At 34.0% G+C, this 18,554-nt stretch overlaps 1 protein-coding gene across 21 annotated transcripts in view; it reads left to right on the forward strand.

Annotated features, from left to right (window-relative positions):
* LOC142235119 (uncharacterized) overlaps positions 1-18,554 on the forward strand; it is an 82,941-nt gene that overhangs the window by 12,097 nt on the left and 52,290 nt on the right. For all 21 annotated transcript variants that reach the window (XM_075306372.1, XM_075306357.1, XM_075306359.1 and 18 more), the window contains exon 3: positions 11,686-11,751. In XM_075306372.1, the coding sequence (XP_075162487.1) occupies positions 11,723-11,751 (29 nt within the window). In that variant the 5' untranslated portion in view covers positions 11,686-11,722. The remainder of the gene's footprint in view (positions 1-11,685; positions 11,752-18,554) is intronic.

Consider the following 18,554-nt stretch of genomic DNA (forward strand, 5'->3'; position numbering starts at 1 on the left):
CTGGAGGTTTTTAGGAATACAAATAGGTGTGCAAGAAATGATTTTATTTTTTAGGCTTCTAGGTTAGGTTAGGTGGCAGCCCGATGTATCGGGCTCACTTAGACTATTCAGTCCATTGTGATACCACATTGGTGAACTTCTCATCACTGAGTGCTGCCCGATTCCATGTTAAGCGCAATGACAAGGGACCTCCTTTTTATAGTCGAGTCCGAACGGCGTTCCACATTGCAGCGAAACCACTTAGAGAAGCTTTGAAACCCTCAGAAATGTCACCAGCATTACTGAGGTGGGATAATCCACCGCTGAAAAACTTTTTGGCGTTCGGTCGAAGCAGGAATCGAACCCACGACCTTGTGTATGCAAGGCGGACATGCTAACCATTGCACCACGGTGGCTCCATAGGCTTCTAGAATCCGTAGTTTTTATCCAATTTGCCTGAAATGAGAAATCTACAGGTATTTTAGGACCTTAAATATGAGAGCCGAAAATGGCGTGTATTGGTCCATGTTTTGGTTTATCTCTCAAATAGACCGATCTCCCGATTTTACTTCTTGGGCTTTTAGAAAACATAGTTTTTATCAAATTTGCATGAAATTTTAAATCTAGAAGTATTTTAGGAACATAAAGATGTATGCCGAAAATGGTCAATATCGGTCGGTGCACTGATAATGAAAATTGCTTGAAACTGGATTATAGTTTCCAGATTTTACTTCTGGTATTCATTTAAATAATGGGGGTAAAAATCTACAGATGTTAAATTTTAAATCAAGGCGTTATTTCATTTTCTTGCACACTTGCACAAGATGGTTCTTATAAATCCAGAATCTGATCTAGTCTTCATAGGTAAAATCTTTGAATTTATCTTCGGGAAGTGTACTGGTTGAACTGATCTGCTTGTCACATAATCCCCCTGAAATTTTCACAGGAAACTATAATATTTGATTCATGGTGGTGGGTATTTAAGATTCGGCCCGGCCGAACTTACTGCTTTATATACTTGTTTTCCCTCACTAGAATTGCCCTACAATTTGCTATTAAAAATAAAAACCAACTAAAAACACGAAGTAGAAAAAAGTCGCATTTGATATGATGGCGGTCTTCACAATTGTTTCCTTAAATCCATTCATCCAAGAGAAATTATTTCTGCTTCTTGTTTTGTGTGTTGCAATCATAGGGAATTACATACAAGGAAAAAGAGTCTGTGGAGCAAAAATGAAAAAAAAAAAAACAAAACAAAATCATATTTCATGGTTCGCTGACAAGACTTTTGCCACTTAACCTCGCTCCTGTAAGCATGACATGATGCCGCATTCTCAACTCAACTATATTTTGTGATATTTGAGCTTCAACATTGGCATCATGGGAACCATCAACACCGTCAACACCATCAACATCAGTGTGCATTTCAAAGCAAAAGAAAAGAAACACGAGAAATATGAGACGCAAGTAACCAACCAACGCAACATAATCATCTAACAAAGTTTTTTTTTTAGTAGAAAAAAAAACACAACAACAAAAAGCAAATAACAAGTATATGCGGCCGAAAGTTTGAATTTTATGTACCCTGCACCATGCATTGCGTCATTCTTAACCGAATTACTTGGGTTGTAACAACAGTGGTCGATGGCTAGGTATCTTAAAACTCCACAGCAGAGATGGTCTGTATCAAACTTTTTTAGGTTTGCGACTGTCGCAAAGTTGTAAACGTCACATATGCGTCGTAAATGTAGAAAAAGTCGCAAACTCAAAATACTTTAGTCGCGTCAGCTAAGCAGCGAATTCGATGATATCCAAGACGATGGTATGTGCGAAGAAGTTTCAATTCCTAGGAATGTTCACAATTTTCGGTTTCAGTCCCCACATTTTCCCTATTGCATTTTGCACGAGTACAGGGTAACCGTGGATTTTCTCGTCCTTTCTGAGCTATAAGTTCAGTCTCCTGTCCAATATAATCCCAAGGTATTTTGCACACTCACCAACGGGAATTTTGATACCACCTAAGAAAATAGGCTTAACCGTGGGAAAACTTTCACAAATCTCTACAGAAACTCACAGCGAATGCTGTCAAACGAAATTAAAAAATGTTCAGGATTTCTTCTATTCAAAATTAGGTTTTCTACAGTAGGTTTACGACTTTTGCGACATACGTATTATACCGTCGCAAATGTACGTCGTAAAAGTCACAGTTTGTGACAGGCCAACCCTGCTCCACAGTAAAAAGGTCAACTGTTTTGTGGGAAAAATTAACTATCTCGTGCGAAATTAACCTAAACTTGGTAGAATTTTACCAAAAATGGTAGATCTTTCACTGTTTGGTAGATTGGTAGTATTCTCTCCAAATAACAGGTACTTCACAAGCTTTCTATAGAAATAAAATTCTTACACAATTTTCTATAGAAATATAATTTTGAAAAATTTATCTATATAAATAGAATTTTGATAATTTTCTATAGAAATAAAATTTTGATTAAATTTTCTATAGAAATAAAATTTAGACAACATTTTTTATAGAAATAACATTGTGAAAAAATTTTTAAATAAAATTTTGACAAACTATTTTTTTTTATTTGGTACTTTTTGGTAAGATTTTTTCCAAATTTTGGTAGATTATTTCTGGCTATTTCTATAGAAATAGAATTTTGATAAAATATTCTATAAAAATAAAATTTTGACATAATTTTCTATAGAAATAAAATTTTTTAAAGAAATAAAATTTTGACAAAATTTTTTAAAGAAATAAAATTTTGACAAAATTTTTTAAAGAAATAAAATTGTGACAAAATTTTTCTATAGAAATTGAATTTTTACAACATTTGCTATACAACTTTGACATAATTTCTGTATAGAAATAGAAATTTGACAAAATTTTCTACACAAATAAAATTTCGAGAAAATTTTTTATAGAAAAAAAAAGTTTGACAAAATTTTCTATAGGAATAAAATTTTGACAAAATTTTTTAAAGAAATAAAATTTTGATAATTTTTTCTATAGATATATAATTTTTACAACATTTGCTATAATTTTTCTATAGAATTAGAATTTTGACATAATTTTTCTACAGCAATAAAATTTTGACAAAATTTTTATAGGAATAATATTTTGACAAAATATTTTTTTGTTTGGTATGTTTGTTGCAATATGGTTTCCCGGTTTTTATGTTCTAGTAGCTGATTTCAGCAAGCCTGTTTATATTTGGTGCGAAAAAAATTTGTTTTCGACAAAAATGTTCCAAGTTCTCCTGAACACCCCTCATTTTGAAGGTGTGTGTGTGTAGAATGTTGCTCCTATTTTGATTTTGGAATTCACTCTTCAGTTGTCAAAATGCCGTCCAAGCAAGAAGAGCAGCGTATCAAAATTTTGCTCGCGCATCGCGAAAATCCGAGCTACTCGCACGCAAAGCTGGCAAAATCGCTAAATGTTGCCAAATCAACCGTTACAAATGTAATTAAAGTGTTTGGGGAACGTTTGTCGACAGCCAGGAAGTCTGGATCGGGGGGAAATCGAAAACCGGAAGCCGCTGAGACGACAAAGAGAGTTGCCGGTAGTTTCAAGCGAAATCCTAACCTCTCTATCCGAGATGCCGCAAATAAGCTGGGTGCATTGTCTACAACCGTGCATCGAGCCAAAAAACGAGCCGGACTATCGACTTACAAGAAGGTATTGACTCCAAATCGCGATGATAAACAAAATACGACGGCCAAAGCGCGATCCCCGACGATGCTGACGAAGTTTGACTGCGTGGTAATGGACGACGAAACCTACGTCAAAGCCGACTACAAGCAGCTTCCGGGACAAGAGTTTTATACGGCAAAAGGAAGGGGAAAGGTAGCAGATATTTTCAAGCACATAAAACTGTCAAAGTTCGCAAAGAATTATCTGGTTTGGCAAGCCATCTGTACCTGTGGCTTGAAACTAAGAAATTAACGTGAACGAGTGTTTGAATAAACGTCTGCTGGCTTTCCTGAAGAAACACGGTTGTTCCGTACTGTTTTGGCCGGATTTGCCATCTTGCCATTACGGTAAAAAGGCCACGGAGTGGTACGCCGCCAACAACGTGCAGGTGGTTCCCAAGGACTAGAACCCTTCCAACACGCCAGAGTTCAGCCCAATTGAGAAATACTGGGCTATTGTCAAGCGGAACCTAAAGAAGACCAAAAAAACTGCTAAGGACGAGCAGCTGTTCAAGGCAAACTGGCTTTCTGCGGCGAAGAAGGTGGACAAGGTGGCTGTACAAAATCTGATGGCAGGTGTCAAGCGTGAGGCCCGGCAATTCGGATTTGGAAAAGCGAAAGCCTAACTGAATATTTTTCCTGAATTTTATACTAATTGAACTTGAAAAAGAAATTTAATTTGATTTTTTTAAATAAACGATTTCACCGATTTACACGCGTTTTCCCTTGACCAAATTTTGACCGTATCACCCTTTATTCCTTCTCTGCGTATTTCACCACGACCAATAATTGATATACAGTTTATGGCGTCTTAAACAAATATTTCGTTGTATGGCAAATGAAATGACAAAATTAATATACTCTCCATTCTATGGTGGAGGGTATAAAAAAAATAATTAATGCAACCTGCGTGCACTCACATGGCATCTTTCGCCTCAATGCTGTATGTAAGTCCATCATATGCGGTAGCCACAAAGTCTATGTACTACAAGCGTTTCACTGAAATACAAGACCGACTTTTTTGTCTACTTAAAAAAGGGTTTTTGGTGAGTATGTCAGTGAAGGAATCTACATATATACTGGACTACGAGATACCCATTTGAATAGTAGATGTTCTAGTTGATGTTTTCGAGGAGCATTCGCAAATGGAGGAGATTTTACACAAGTAGCAGCAGCACAAAGTAATGAAAATTATTTAATGGCAACAACCATTGGCCATTGTTGGTAATCATGTTTGCTTGGGCTGGCTTCATTAATGTGTCCCAAAAATTTTACACTCTAAGAAATTCTCATAAAGATTCGTATTGAACAGTAAAGTTTTAATAAAATGTGTGGCGTTTTCATGCTTACACTGGAAAAAAGCATGCCCTGTTCCAAAGATGTTGTCTTTATACACACAAAAAAATTTTTTTCTGATTCAATCACGAAATTAATTGATCCAATTAATTTTTTAATTGAAATGTCTTCAATCACTAAAATGATAGTATCAATCACAGTTTTAATTGGGCATAGAAAAAATTCTTGATTAAAATATTAATTGATGTCATTAGCAATTTTCAATTAATTTTTTAATTGATTCAATTAAAAATTTAATTGATTTTGAATGCAAACCCCAATTAATTTTTTATTTAAAAAGGTAACTATTTTCCATTACTTTCTGAATTGGCTTAGAGTTTTTATTTGAAATAAGAAATGTTCATCACTGTTTTTAACTGACTTAGTCTTCCGAATTTGATTAAAAAGTTAATTGTATCAATTAATTTTGTAATTAAAAATTTTAAAATTTTCAATCATTGACTTAATTAACTTTATGTTCTATCTTGATTAAAAAGTTAATTGTATCAATTAATTTATTAATTGAAAAAATATTGAACTTCAATTAACTTTTTAATTGAAAATATTTTGGTGATATTTTTTTCTGTGTACTAATGATTTTGATATTGATTCCGAGCCAAAGAAGTGAAGAATTGTAGTAAGGATGCTTTTAAGACTAAATTCTTATTTAAATTTGAGATTTTCGTACTTGATTCTACACTGCAAAAAATATATATTTACGTGGTATTAAAGATTACGTAACCTAAATTTTAGGAATCGCAATTTACAAAATATTAAGGACAAGTTTCTTGAAAATAATGACATTTTAATTAAAATAAAGTCTATAATCCTTGCTTCAAAATTTAATTTTTATTAAATTTAGGGCACAAATTTTGAAAATTTGCATCCCTCGTTTAAAGTGGTATGTCATTGAACTAAAGCAAATTTTCCTTAAAGTAAAGAAACACATTTTTGATTTAAAGAAATCGTCCTTAAATTGACTGAAATATTGAATCTTTAGATATAAGATAAAAACGCTTCAAATATAGGATAAGACTTATTTTGACCATTTAGCATCTTTGGTTTAAAGTTTTTTTTTTGGAATTAAGAAAACATTTTTTTACTTTGTAGCATCCGTTATAATTTGGATTTTTAAACTAACATTTGTTTGTACGTGAATAGCTTTATTAATGTACCCAGAGAAGAGAATGAAAATTCGCTAAATGAGATTTCTATCCTAATTTTAATTTTATTTATCCTAGATTTAAAGCTAGATAGGTCGCTAAAAATGTCTTTATTTTAAAAAAGCCGCATCAATGCCAAAATCCTTAAAGGAAGGTCAAAATCTTTGAATCCAAGTAAACTTGTTTTTTGTGTATAGAAAACAAAGTGGATTTTATTCATGTTTTCAGCTGTTTTCTTCATGTGCCATCAAAGTCTTTTAAAAACGTGTTAACGACATCTTAAATTTCGAAATTCAGACTTGACTTCAAGTAGAATAAATTATGATTATCAAGCAAAAAATCTTTAAAATAAAGTTTTGAAAAACATATCCTATTTTTAAACGCTGTTTTGCCTTTTCTTTAATTTTGAATAATTTTTCGAAACTATTAGTGCCGAGTTGACCTTAGCCAAATGGGGAAAATTTTAATTGAACTCAATTAAATTTTTAATTGGGTGAATTAATTTTTTAGTTGGATCAAATAATTTGAGGCCAAGAATATGCTTTTTTCTGTTAAAATTTCAATACTCTTCATTCCAATGTATTCCAAAAAATTTATATACGTGTAATTCTTAATTCAACTATAAACCTTTAAATACTAGAGAAGGACTGTTAATTTTTTCAGTGTTTCAACGCATATGCATTATCTTTTATGAGTTTATATGAGCTTCTTTTGTGTACATGTAGAACTCATAAAATTTTAGGATCCATTGAATATGAGCTACATTTTTACACATACATTTTGTATGCTCTCATAAATAATTGTATGCTTCTTTGATGTGTGTAGAAGAATATGACCTAGTCCCTAAAATTGTGGATGGATTTCAAGTACAATTTTGTAGAACAACCCTTTATGAGACACTGGTTGTGTTATGATGATGAAAAATTCTAATCTTACAGATATGTTAAATAATGGATGTGATGACAAAACAAAAGAAGCCTTATCCGTATTATAATTTAACAAGAATAACAGGTTGTCTGATAAGTCCCCGGTCTAACAAAGAAAAACACATTTGTCAAAATTCGTTTTTATTATTCAACATAGTTCCCTTCAAGAGCGATACATCGATTATAACGACCTTCCAATTTTTTGATACCATTTTGGTTGTACTCCTTCGGTTTTGCCTCAAAATAGGCCTCAGTTTCGGCGATCACTTCTTCATTTCAGCCAAATTTTTTCCCTCCGAGCATCCTTTTGAGGTCTGAGAACAAGAAAAAGTCGCTGGGGGCCAGATCTGGAGAATACGGTGGGTGGGGAAGCAAGTCGAAGCCCAATTCATGAATTTTTGCCATCGTTCTCAATGACTTGTGGCACGGTGCGTTGTCTTGGTGGAACAACACTTTTTTCTTCTTCATATGGGGGCGTTTTGCCGCGATGTCGACCTTCAAACGCTCCATCAACGCCATATAATAGTCACTGTTGATGGTTTTTCCCTTCTCAAGATAATCGATAAAAATTTTTACATGCGCATCCCAAAAAGCAGAGGCCATTACTTTGCCAGCGGACTTTTGAGTCTTTCCACGCTTCGGAGACGGTTCACCGGTCGCTGTCCACTCAGCCGACTGTCGATTGGACTCAGGAGTGTAGTGATCCATATTTCACCCATTGTCACATATCGACGGAAAAACTCGGGTGTATTACGAGTTAACAACTGCAAACACCGCTCAGAATCATCAACACGTTGTTGTTTTTGGTCAAAGAGCTTCCGCATATCCAAATATTGATGAATGATATGACCAACACGTTCCTTTAATATCTTTAAGGCCTCTGCTATCTCGATCAACTTCGTTTTATGGTAATTCAAAATCATTTTGTTGATTTTTTTGATGTTTTCGTCGGTAACCACCTCTTTCGGGCGTCCACTGCGTTCACCGTCCTCCGTGCTCATTTCACCACGCTTGAATTTTGCATAGCAATCAATTATTGTTGATTTCCCTGGGGCAGAGTCCGGAAACTCATTATCAAGCCAAGTTTTTGCTTCCACCGTATTTTTTCCCTTCAGAAAACAGTATTTTATCAAAACACGAAATTCCTTTTTTCCATTTTTTTTCACAATAACAAAAGTTGCTTCACAAAAGACGTTTTATATCACAAACTAATTGACTTACAGACGTCAAATTTTGACACGAATCATTTGAAGGTTGGTACTATATAAAAATAATATGCATTTAATACTAGCGACGCCATCTATGTGTCAGACCGGGGTCTTATCAGCCAACCTGTTACATCGATGACAGGTATCGATTACAGGCTGATAAAAGAAATATAGGAAAATTTCCTATATTCTAACAAGTGTGTTTCCTTAAGTTTTGAAAGGATTGAATACTTCTTAGTACGAATGAACTAAAATATTTTTCTATGCCAAGTGTTATTCGTATGTATGATAAGCTTTCTATAATAAAGGAAGTCAGAATTATCATTTTATAAGAAATTTTACTAAATTTGAGGAAACTTGGTTTTAGTTCGGTTTTTGTTTATTTTTACGAATGCTTTGTTATCAGTGAATAAAATTTTCTTTTTCAGTAGTAAATTCTTATACCCAGCGAAGAAAACAGTATTAGTAAAATTCCATGCCTTATTCTAGTTAATGAACTATTCCTAACTGCTTTCAGTTTAGGATTTTTTTACTGAAACAAGTAAATTTTATTATTTCACACAAAGATTTACCTTAATGGAAATAAAATGGCTAAACTAAATTGATGAACATTTTTATACCCTGCGCCACACTGTAGAACAGGGTATTGCATATGTTTGCAACACCCAGAAGGAGACGAGATAGACACATGGTGTCTTTGTCAAAAATGCTCAGGGTGGGCTCCTGAGTCGATATAGCCATGTCCGTCTGTCCGTGAACACATTTTTGTAATCAAAGTCTAGGTCGCAGTTTTAGTCCAATCGACTTAAAATTTGGCACACGTATGCGTTTTGGCTCAGAATAGATCCCTATTGATTTTGGAAGAAATCGGTTCAGATTTAGATATAGCTCCCATATATATATATTTCGCCCGATATGGACTTATATGGCCCCAGAAGCCAGAGTTTTACCCTCATTTGCTTAAAATTTTGCACAAGAAGAACAATTAGTACTATAGTCAAGTGTGCCAAATTTTATTGAAATCGGTTAAGATTTAGATATAGCTCCCATATATATCTTTCGCCCGATATGGACTAATACGGTCTCAGAAGCCAGAGTTTTACCCCAATTTGGTTGAAATTTTGCACTAGGAGTACAATTAGTAGTAGTCAAGTGTGCCAAATTTTATTGAAATCGGTTCAGGTTTAGATATAGCTCCCATATATGTATATCGTTCGCCCGATTTACACTCATATGAGCACAGTGGCCAATCTCTTACTCAGATTTAATTGAAATTTTGCACAGGGAGTAGAATTAGCATTGTAGCTATGCGTGCCAATTTGAAATCGGTTCAGATTTAGATATAGCTCCCATATATAGCTTTCGCCCGATTTACACTCATATGACCACAGAGGCCAATTTTTAACTCCGATTTAGTTGAAATTTTGCACAGGGAGTAGAATTAGCATTGTTGCTATGCGTGCCAAATTTGGTTGAAATCGGTTCAGATTTAGATATAGCTCCCATATATAGCTTTCGCCCGATTTACAATCATATAACCACAGAGGCCAATTTTTAACTCCGATTTAGTTGAAATTTTGCACAGGGAGTAGAATTAGCATTGTTGCTATGCGTGCCAAATTTGGTTGAAATCGGTTCAGATTTAGATATAGCTCCCATATATATGTTTTTCTGATTTCACATTTTCCTTGTTAAATCGCCACTGGTTAGTCGAAAAGTTGTAAAAATGACTCTAATTTTCCTAAACTTTTAATACATATATATCGAGCGATAAATCATAAATAAACTTTTGCGAAGTTTCCTTAAAATTGTTTCAGATTTAAATGTTTCCCATATTTTTTTGTACTAACATTGTGTTCCACCCTAGTGCATTAGCAGACATAAATTTTGAGTCTATAGATTTTGTAGAAGTCTATCAAATTCTGTCCAGATCGAGTGATATTTACATGGGTGTATTTGGGACAAACCTTTATATATAGCCCCCAACACATTTGACGGATGTGATATGGTATCGAAAATTTAGATCTACAAAGTGGTGCAGGGTATAATATAGTCGGCCCCGCCCGACTTTAGACTTTTCTTACTTGTTTCCTTTAGTTTAGAAGGCACTTTTTCTGGGTTATGCTGTTTAATTAGAATTTAAAAACTTTCGAATACTTGTAAAGGGTGATTTGTTAAGAGCTTGATAACTTTTTTTTTAAAAAAAAACGCATAAAATTTGCAAAATCTCATCGGTTCTTTATTTGAAACGTTAGATTGGTCCATGACATTTACTTTTTGAAGATAATTTCATTTAAATGTTGACCGCGGCTGCGTCTTAGGTGGTCCATTCGGAAAGTCCAATTTTGGGCAACTTTTTCGAGCATTTCGGCCGGAATAGCCCGAATTTCTTCGGAAATGTTGTCTTCCAAAGCTGGAATAGTTGCTGGCTTATTTCTGTAGACTTTAGACTTGACGTAGCCCCACAAAAAATAGTCTAAAGGCGTCAAATCGCATGATCTTGGTGACCAACTTACCGGTCCATTTCTTGAGATGAATTGTTCTCCGAAGTTTTCCCTCAAAATGGCCATAGAATCGCGAGCTGTGTGGCATGTAGCGCCATCTTGTTGAAACCACATGTCAACCAAGTTCAGTTCTTCCATTTTTGGCAACAAAAAGTTTGTTAGCATCGAACGATAGCGATCGCCATTCACCGTAACGTTGCGTCCAACAGCATCTTTGAAAAAATACGGTCCAATGATTCCACCAGCGTACAAACCACACCAAACAGTGCATTTTTCGGGATGCATGGGCAGTTCTTGAACGGCTTCTGGTTGCTCTTCACTCCAAATGCGGCAATTTTGCTTATTTACGTAGCCATTCAACCAGAAATGAGCCTCATCGCTGAACAAAATTTGTCGATAAAAAAGCGGATTTTCTGCCAACTTTTCTAGGGCCCATTCACTGAAAATTCGACGTTGTGGCAGATCGTAAGTCTATTCATGATGAAATGTCAAAGCATACTGAGCATCTTTCTCTTTGACACCATGTCTGAAATCCCACGTGATCTGTCAAATACTAATGCATGAAAATCCTAACCTCAAAAGAATCACACTTTATTACATTGCATCACATTCCACAAAATATTATGGTGAACACCTTCTCAAAATATCCATAAAAACATAAAAAAAGAGATTTATTGCTTTGACAGACAATTTTGAGAAAAATACGACGAACCTGTGTTATGCCATCGTCTAATTATGGCAGGTAAAATTTCATTGATAGGAAGAGGAGAGATAGAGAGAAGATGGAAACCAATCAAAACCAAGATTTTAATTATTTCCAACAAATATTAAATGATTATTAAATAATCCATATTTACCTTTACATTTCATTTTACAGGGGAAGTGATCTCAGCGATGTATCCATTATAAAACGTATGCGTGGTGTGGAAGTGTTGGCGTTAAGGTAAATATGTTTGTTTGTTTGTTTTATTTATCTTTGCTTATTAAAAATAATTTATAATGTTGTTGTTCTTTTGTGATTTATACTTCTCATACCCTTATGATGGAATAAATAGGTTGGGTTATAAGAATTTCTAGTTGCGTGCTAGTGGGCGTATGCATATTGGCAGTACACGCATACTCATACGCACCCAATTTTCTTTATGTCATATTTTCAAATTTCGGTTTTCTAATTCATATGGATATTGTCTTGAAATCTTTGCGGGAAAATCAATTACTATTCCAAATCATTGTAATTACCTCAATTCTTAAACTTATATACATATTCCCCCCTATAAATCGATATCCAGGTCTTCTTAAAGGTCTTATTGGCTTTTTAGTATTCAATCTTTTGACTACGGCACTTGATTTATTACTCGTATACCCCAACCATATAGTACCACAATTTATGGAGATTTTTATTTAATGTACGCATTATAAATATATTTTTTAAACGATACTCGTACTATACAAATTTAAATATCTACAAAATTTATTGTAACAGACTGATGAATCGAAGTATTCCATCCATCGCTAACCACAACTTTTTCCAAGTTTTTTATACCCTCCACCATAGGAAGGGGGTATATTAACTTTGTCATTCCGTTTGTAACACATCGAAATATTACTCTAAGACCCCATAAAGTATATATATTCTGGGTCGTGGTGAAATTCTGAGTCGATCTGAGCATGTCCGTCCGTCCGTCCGTCACGCTAACTTCCGAACGAACAAGCTATCGACTTGAAACTTGGCACAAGTAGTTGTTATTGATGTAGGTCGGATGGTATTGCAAATGGGCCATATCGGTCCACTTTTACGTATAGCCACCATATAAACGGACCCACAAATTTGGCTTGCGATTGCTCTAAGAGAAGCAAATTTCATCCGATCCGGCTGAAATTTGGTCCATGTTGTTAGTATATGGTCTCTAACAACCATGCAAAAATTGGTCCATATCGGTCCACTTTTACGTATAGCCCCCATATAAACGGACCCCCAAATTTGGCTTGCGATTGCTCTAAGCGAAGCAAATTTCATCCGATCCGGCTGAAATTTGGTACATGGTGTTAGTATATGGTCTCTAATAACCGTGCAAAAATTGGTCCATATCGGTCCACTTTTACGTATAGCCCCCATATACACGGACCCACATCGGTCCATAATTATATATAGCCCCCATATAAACCGATCCCCAGATTTGACCTCCGGAGCCTCTTAGAGGAGCAAAAGTCATCCGATCCGATTGAAATTTGGTACGTGGTGTTAGTATATTGTCTCTAACAACCGTGCCAAAATTGGTCCATATCGGTCCATAATTATATATAGCCCCCATATAAGCTGATCCCCAGATTTGACCTCTGGAGCCTCTTAGAGGAGCAAAATTCATCCGATCCGGTTGAAATTTGGTACGTGGTGTTAGTATATGGTTTCCAACAACCATGCAGGAATTGGTCCATATCGGTCCATAATTATATATAGCCCCCATATAAATCGATCCCCAGATTTGGCTTGCGGAGCCTCTAAGAGAAGCAAATTTCATCCGATCCGGTTGAAATTTGGTACATGGTGTCAGCATATGATATCGGTTCATAATCATGGTTGCCACTCGAGCCAAAAATAATCTACCAAAATTTTATTTTTATAGAAAACATTGTCAAAATGTTATTTCTATAGAAAATTTTGTCAAAATTTTATTTCTAAAGAAAATTTTGTCAAAATTTTATTTCTAAAGAAAATTTTGTCAAAATTTTATTTCTATAGAAAATTTTGTCAAAATTTTATTTCTATAGAAAATTTTTTCCAAATTTTATTTCTATAGAAAATTTTTTCCAAATTTTATTTCTATAGAAAATTTTTTCCAAATTTTATTTCTATAGAATTTTTTTCCAAATTTTACTTCTATAGAAAATGTTGTCAAAATTTAATTTTGTCAAAATTGTATTTCTATAGAAACTTTAAACTTAATTATATACGTATTTAATCGGCCTTTTTTAGTTTAATATATACCACGTATGGACTATGTGGTATATATTACGGTGTTAGGAAGTTGTAAGATACCTTGCCATCGTCAAGTGTTACCGCAACCCAAGTAATTCGATTGTGGATGACAGTCTTCAGTAGAAGTTTCTACGCAATCCATGGTGGAGGGTACATAAGCTTCGGCCTGGCCGAACTTAAGGCCGTATATACTTGTTTTTCTTTTTTTTTTCTTTTTTTTAACAACTAACCGATACTTAACCCGAATCGACTCAATTTTTGGCTTCCTCATAAGAACAAAGGGGACAAGTTGTTAAAATTGGAAGTAATGTTTGGACTATACGGCGGGTGGGGTAGGACTTCCCCTTTGAGAGTTTCCAAAAAAGTTTTCACTTGTGTTGCTTTAGAGTGCTGCAAAATCGTAATGCTCGGCTCAAATGCATCAATTGAGTTCGATACAGTGATGATAACTGGCATTCTTGCAATTGTGCTGAAAAAGTACTTTTCGCAAGCCAAAAAGTACGTTTTTCAGTTTGGTGAAGACATTTCCATTGTAGCAAAAACTTAGTAGTACAGAATTTCTTGAAGGCTGGGGCCGAAGTCTTATCGGTATCTGGAAAATGATTATTAAATGGAACTATGGGCATTCAAGGCCAAGCTAACTTATATGGTGATGGTCATGTCTGCCTCATTCGGATTCAGATGTGTTTATCCCCGTTATGTTTTTTATTCTCTGCATAAGCAATCATCCACCACAGGCTTTCATAAATAATATTTTCTATTTGATTTGAAAGAAATGACCTAATTGACTGTATGAATAAACTGATTTCGGAGTTCATCGTTTGAATTATGAACCTAAAGAAGGTTAAAAATGTATCAACTCTGTCGTGGCGTACAACGGTGATTATTTTACTCAAATAGTGTCAAAAGAAGCACAAAAGTGTCAACTGTATCAACCCTGGCTCCTGGGGTTGTTTCACACGGTTGCAGGTGCTTGTAGAACACACAACCTCATAGAACACATAGCTGCTACCACCAAAGGCACATTATAAGTTTCTTTTCATGGATATTCGGTTTTACCATCGATGATGAGGTATGACCGGAGCAGTGTTACCGTAGCTTCACTTTAGTGGCACATTTGGCATTTTTTCCAGCAGTTACACTTATGCGCCACTTTTTTGTTGTGCCACTAAATACCATATTTTTCTTTCTATAAGTGCCACTGATTTGTCATATTGTGCCACTTTTTGATACCCACCAACATAGAATGGTGACGGGGGTATAATAAGTTTGTCATTCCGTTTGTAACACATCGAAATATCGATTTCCGACTATATAAAGTATATATATTCTTGATCAGGGAGAAATTCTAAGACGATATAATCATGTCCGTCTGTCTGTCTGTCTGCCGGTTGTAATCACGGTACAGCCTTCAATAATGGCGCAATGGTCCTGAAATTTGGCACAGATTTGTTTTTTGTTTGCAGGCAGGTCAAGTTCGAAGATGGGCTATATCGCTCCAAGTTTTCGTATATTCCCCATATAAACCGACCTCCCGATTTGGGGTCTTGGGCTTATAAAACCCGTAGTTTTTATCCAATTTGTCTGAAATTGGAAATCTAGAGGTATTTTAGGACCATAAAGAGATGTGCTGAAAATGGTGAGTATCGGTCAATATTTTGGTATAGCCCCCATATAGACCGATTTCCCGATTTTACTTCTTGGGCTTCTAGAAACTGTACTATCCGATTTGCCTGAAATTTGAAATCTAAAGGTATTCTAGGACCACAAATAAGTGTGGCAAAAATGGGGCGTATCGGTTCATCTTTTGGTATAGCCCCCATATAGACCGATCTCCCGATTTTACTTCTTGGGCTTCTAGAAACTGTATTTACTTTCCTATTTGCCTGAAATTTTCAATCTAGAGGTATTCTAGGACCATAAAAAGGTGTGCCGAAAATGGTGCCCATGCTTCGATATAGTCCCCATATACAGCGATCTCCCGATTTTACGTCTTGGACTTCTAGAAACTCTATTTACTACCCGATTTGCCTGAAATTGAAAATCTAGAAGTATTTTAGTACCAAAAACTGGTATAGCGAAAATGGCGGATATTGTTCCATCTTTTGATATAGCCCCCATTTAGACCGATCTCCCGATTTTACTTCTTGGACGTCTAGAAACTGTATTTACTATCCGATTTGCCTGAAATTGAAAATCTAGAAGTATTTTAGTACCAAAAACTGGTATAGCGAATATGGAGCATATTGGTCCATCTATTGGTATAGCCCCCATATAGACCGATTTCCCGACTTTACGTCTTGGGCTTCTAGAAACTGTATTTACTTTCCTATTTGCCTGAAATTTGAAATCTAGAAGTATTCTAGGATCATAAAAAGGTGTGCCGAAAATGGTGGGTATTGGTCTATGTTTTGGTGTAGCCCCCATATAGACCGTCTTTATGTCTTGGGCTTCTAAAATCCGTAGTTTTTATCCAATATGCCTGAAATTGGAACTCTAGAGGTATTTGAGGACCATTAAGAGGTGTGTCGAAAATGGTGAGTATTGTTCCATGTTTTGGTATAGCGTCCATATAGACCTACTTCCCAAATTTATTTCTTGGGCTGCTAGAATATGTAGTTTTTATCCACTTTGCCTGAAATTGGAAACCTAGAGGTATTTTAGGACCACAAATATTTCAGCCAAATATAGTGTGTATCGAGCCATGTTTTGGTATAGCCCCGATGTCCCGATTTACCTCATTGGGCTTCTAGAAACCGATTTGCCCGAAAATGTATCTTAGACCCACAAAAATCTGTATCGCATTTATTTTTGCCGGTCTATTTGGTATGGCATCGATATAGACCGATTCCACTTCTTGAGGGTATAGCTGGAGCACTGATCATAAAAATTGCATGAAACTGAAAATAAAAATTCCAGATTTTACTCCTCATAATCATTTAAATAATGGCGGTAAAAATCTACAAATTTAAGATTTTAAATCAAGGCTTTCTTTCATCAATTATACGATATGTTTATGTTTTCTCTAAAACTCAAACAAAATTGGTTCTTATAAATCCAGAATCTGGTCTAGTCTTCATAGACTAGACCAGATTCTTCGGGAAGCGTACTGGTTGAACTTATCTGCTTGGGAGAATATCTGTCATCAAACCCCCTGAAATTCTATATATTATCAAGTAACCCGCCACGACTAAGCGTTTTCAAAGTAAACAATTATATTTGATTCATGGTGGTGGGTATTTAAGATTCGGCCCGGCCGAACTTACTACTTTATATACTTGTTCATTGATACTTTTTATTCTTTTTATTATGAAATATTTGTTTTTTATTTATGAGTTTTGGTTCCAAATCCCGTTAAGATTACAGATGTGATCGTTGTCTTCCAAATACCCGAATTTATACGCCAAATATTAAATTCATGAGTATTTTTTCCTCCCCGTATCACAATGTAAATTCAGAAAGTTAATTTTTCAAAATTCGGATAAAAAAATGTCCATAAATGCATTTAATTCATTTATTTTCTTAATGAAAAGTTTGACACCTTTGTAAAATGGGTGTGCCATTTTCATTTCAATTTATATATTCATTTCATTTCATTTATATATAGAACATTTTGTCAAAATTTTTATTTCTATAGAAAAATTTGCCAAATTTTGTCAAAATTTTACTTCTATAGAAAATTATGTCAAAATTTTATTTCTATAGAATATTTTGTCAAAATTTTATTTCTATAGAAAATTTTGTCAAAATTTTATTTCTATAGAAAATTTTGTCAAATTTTATTTCTATAGAAAATTTTGTCAAATTTTATTTCTATAGAAAATTTTGTCAAAATTTTATTTCTATAGAAAATTTTGTCAAAATTTTACTTCTATAGAAAATTTTGTCAAAATTTAAAGATTTCTATAGAAAATTTTGTCAAAATTTTATTTCTATAGAAAATTTTGTCAACATTTTATTTCTATACAAAATTTTGTCAAAATTTTATTTCTATAGAAAATTTTGTTTAAAATCTATTTCTATAGAAAATTTTGTCAAAATTTTATTTCTATAGAAAATTTTGTCAAAATTTTATTTCTATAGAAAATTTTATCAAAATTTTATTTCTATAGAAATTTTTGTCAAAATAATAATCAGAATAAAATTTTATTTCTATAGAATATTTTGTCAAAATTTTATTTCTATAGAAAATTTTGTCAAAATTTTATTTCTATAGAAAATTTTGTCAAAATATTATTTCTATAGAAAATTTTGTCAAAATTTTACTTCTATAGAAAATTTTGTTAACATTTTATTTCTATAGAAAATTTTGTCAAAATTTTCTTTTGTATAGAAAATTTTGTCAAAATTTTATTTGTATAGAAAATTTTGTCAACATTTTATTTCTATAGAAAATTTTGTCAAAATTTTATTTCTATATAAAACAAATTGTCAAGCAGTAAAAAATCTACCATTTTTGGTAGAATTCCACCAACTGTAGAAGTCAGGCCCCATTCTTGGTCTTGCTGAAATTCGGAGTCGATGTTGCGATATCCTTCCGTCCCTATGTTGAAATCGCGCAATCTTTCTACGCAATCTATTGGTTAACAATACATAAAATTTGGCCGAGGCGAAATTACGATCGTATATATTTGTTTTCTATATTAATTTCAAATTAAAATAATATTGCCAATTTCACCATCAAATATTTCAAACTATTTTGTTTATACCATCTTGACATTGTAAATTAATTCAAGTGATCATTTGAACAAATGCTTGTATTGTCTTTG

The sequence above is a fragment of the Haematobia irritans genome, chromosome 4 (genome assembly GCF_050003625.1).
Source record: "Haematobia irritans isolate KBUSLIRL chromosome 4, ASM5000362v1, whole genome shotgun sequence".
Taxonomy (NCBI): Eukaryota; Metazoa; Arthropoda; class Insecta; order Diptera; family Muscidae; genus Haematobia; species Haematobia irritans.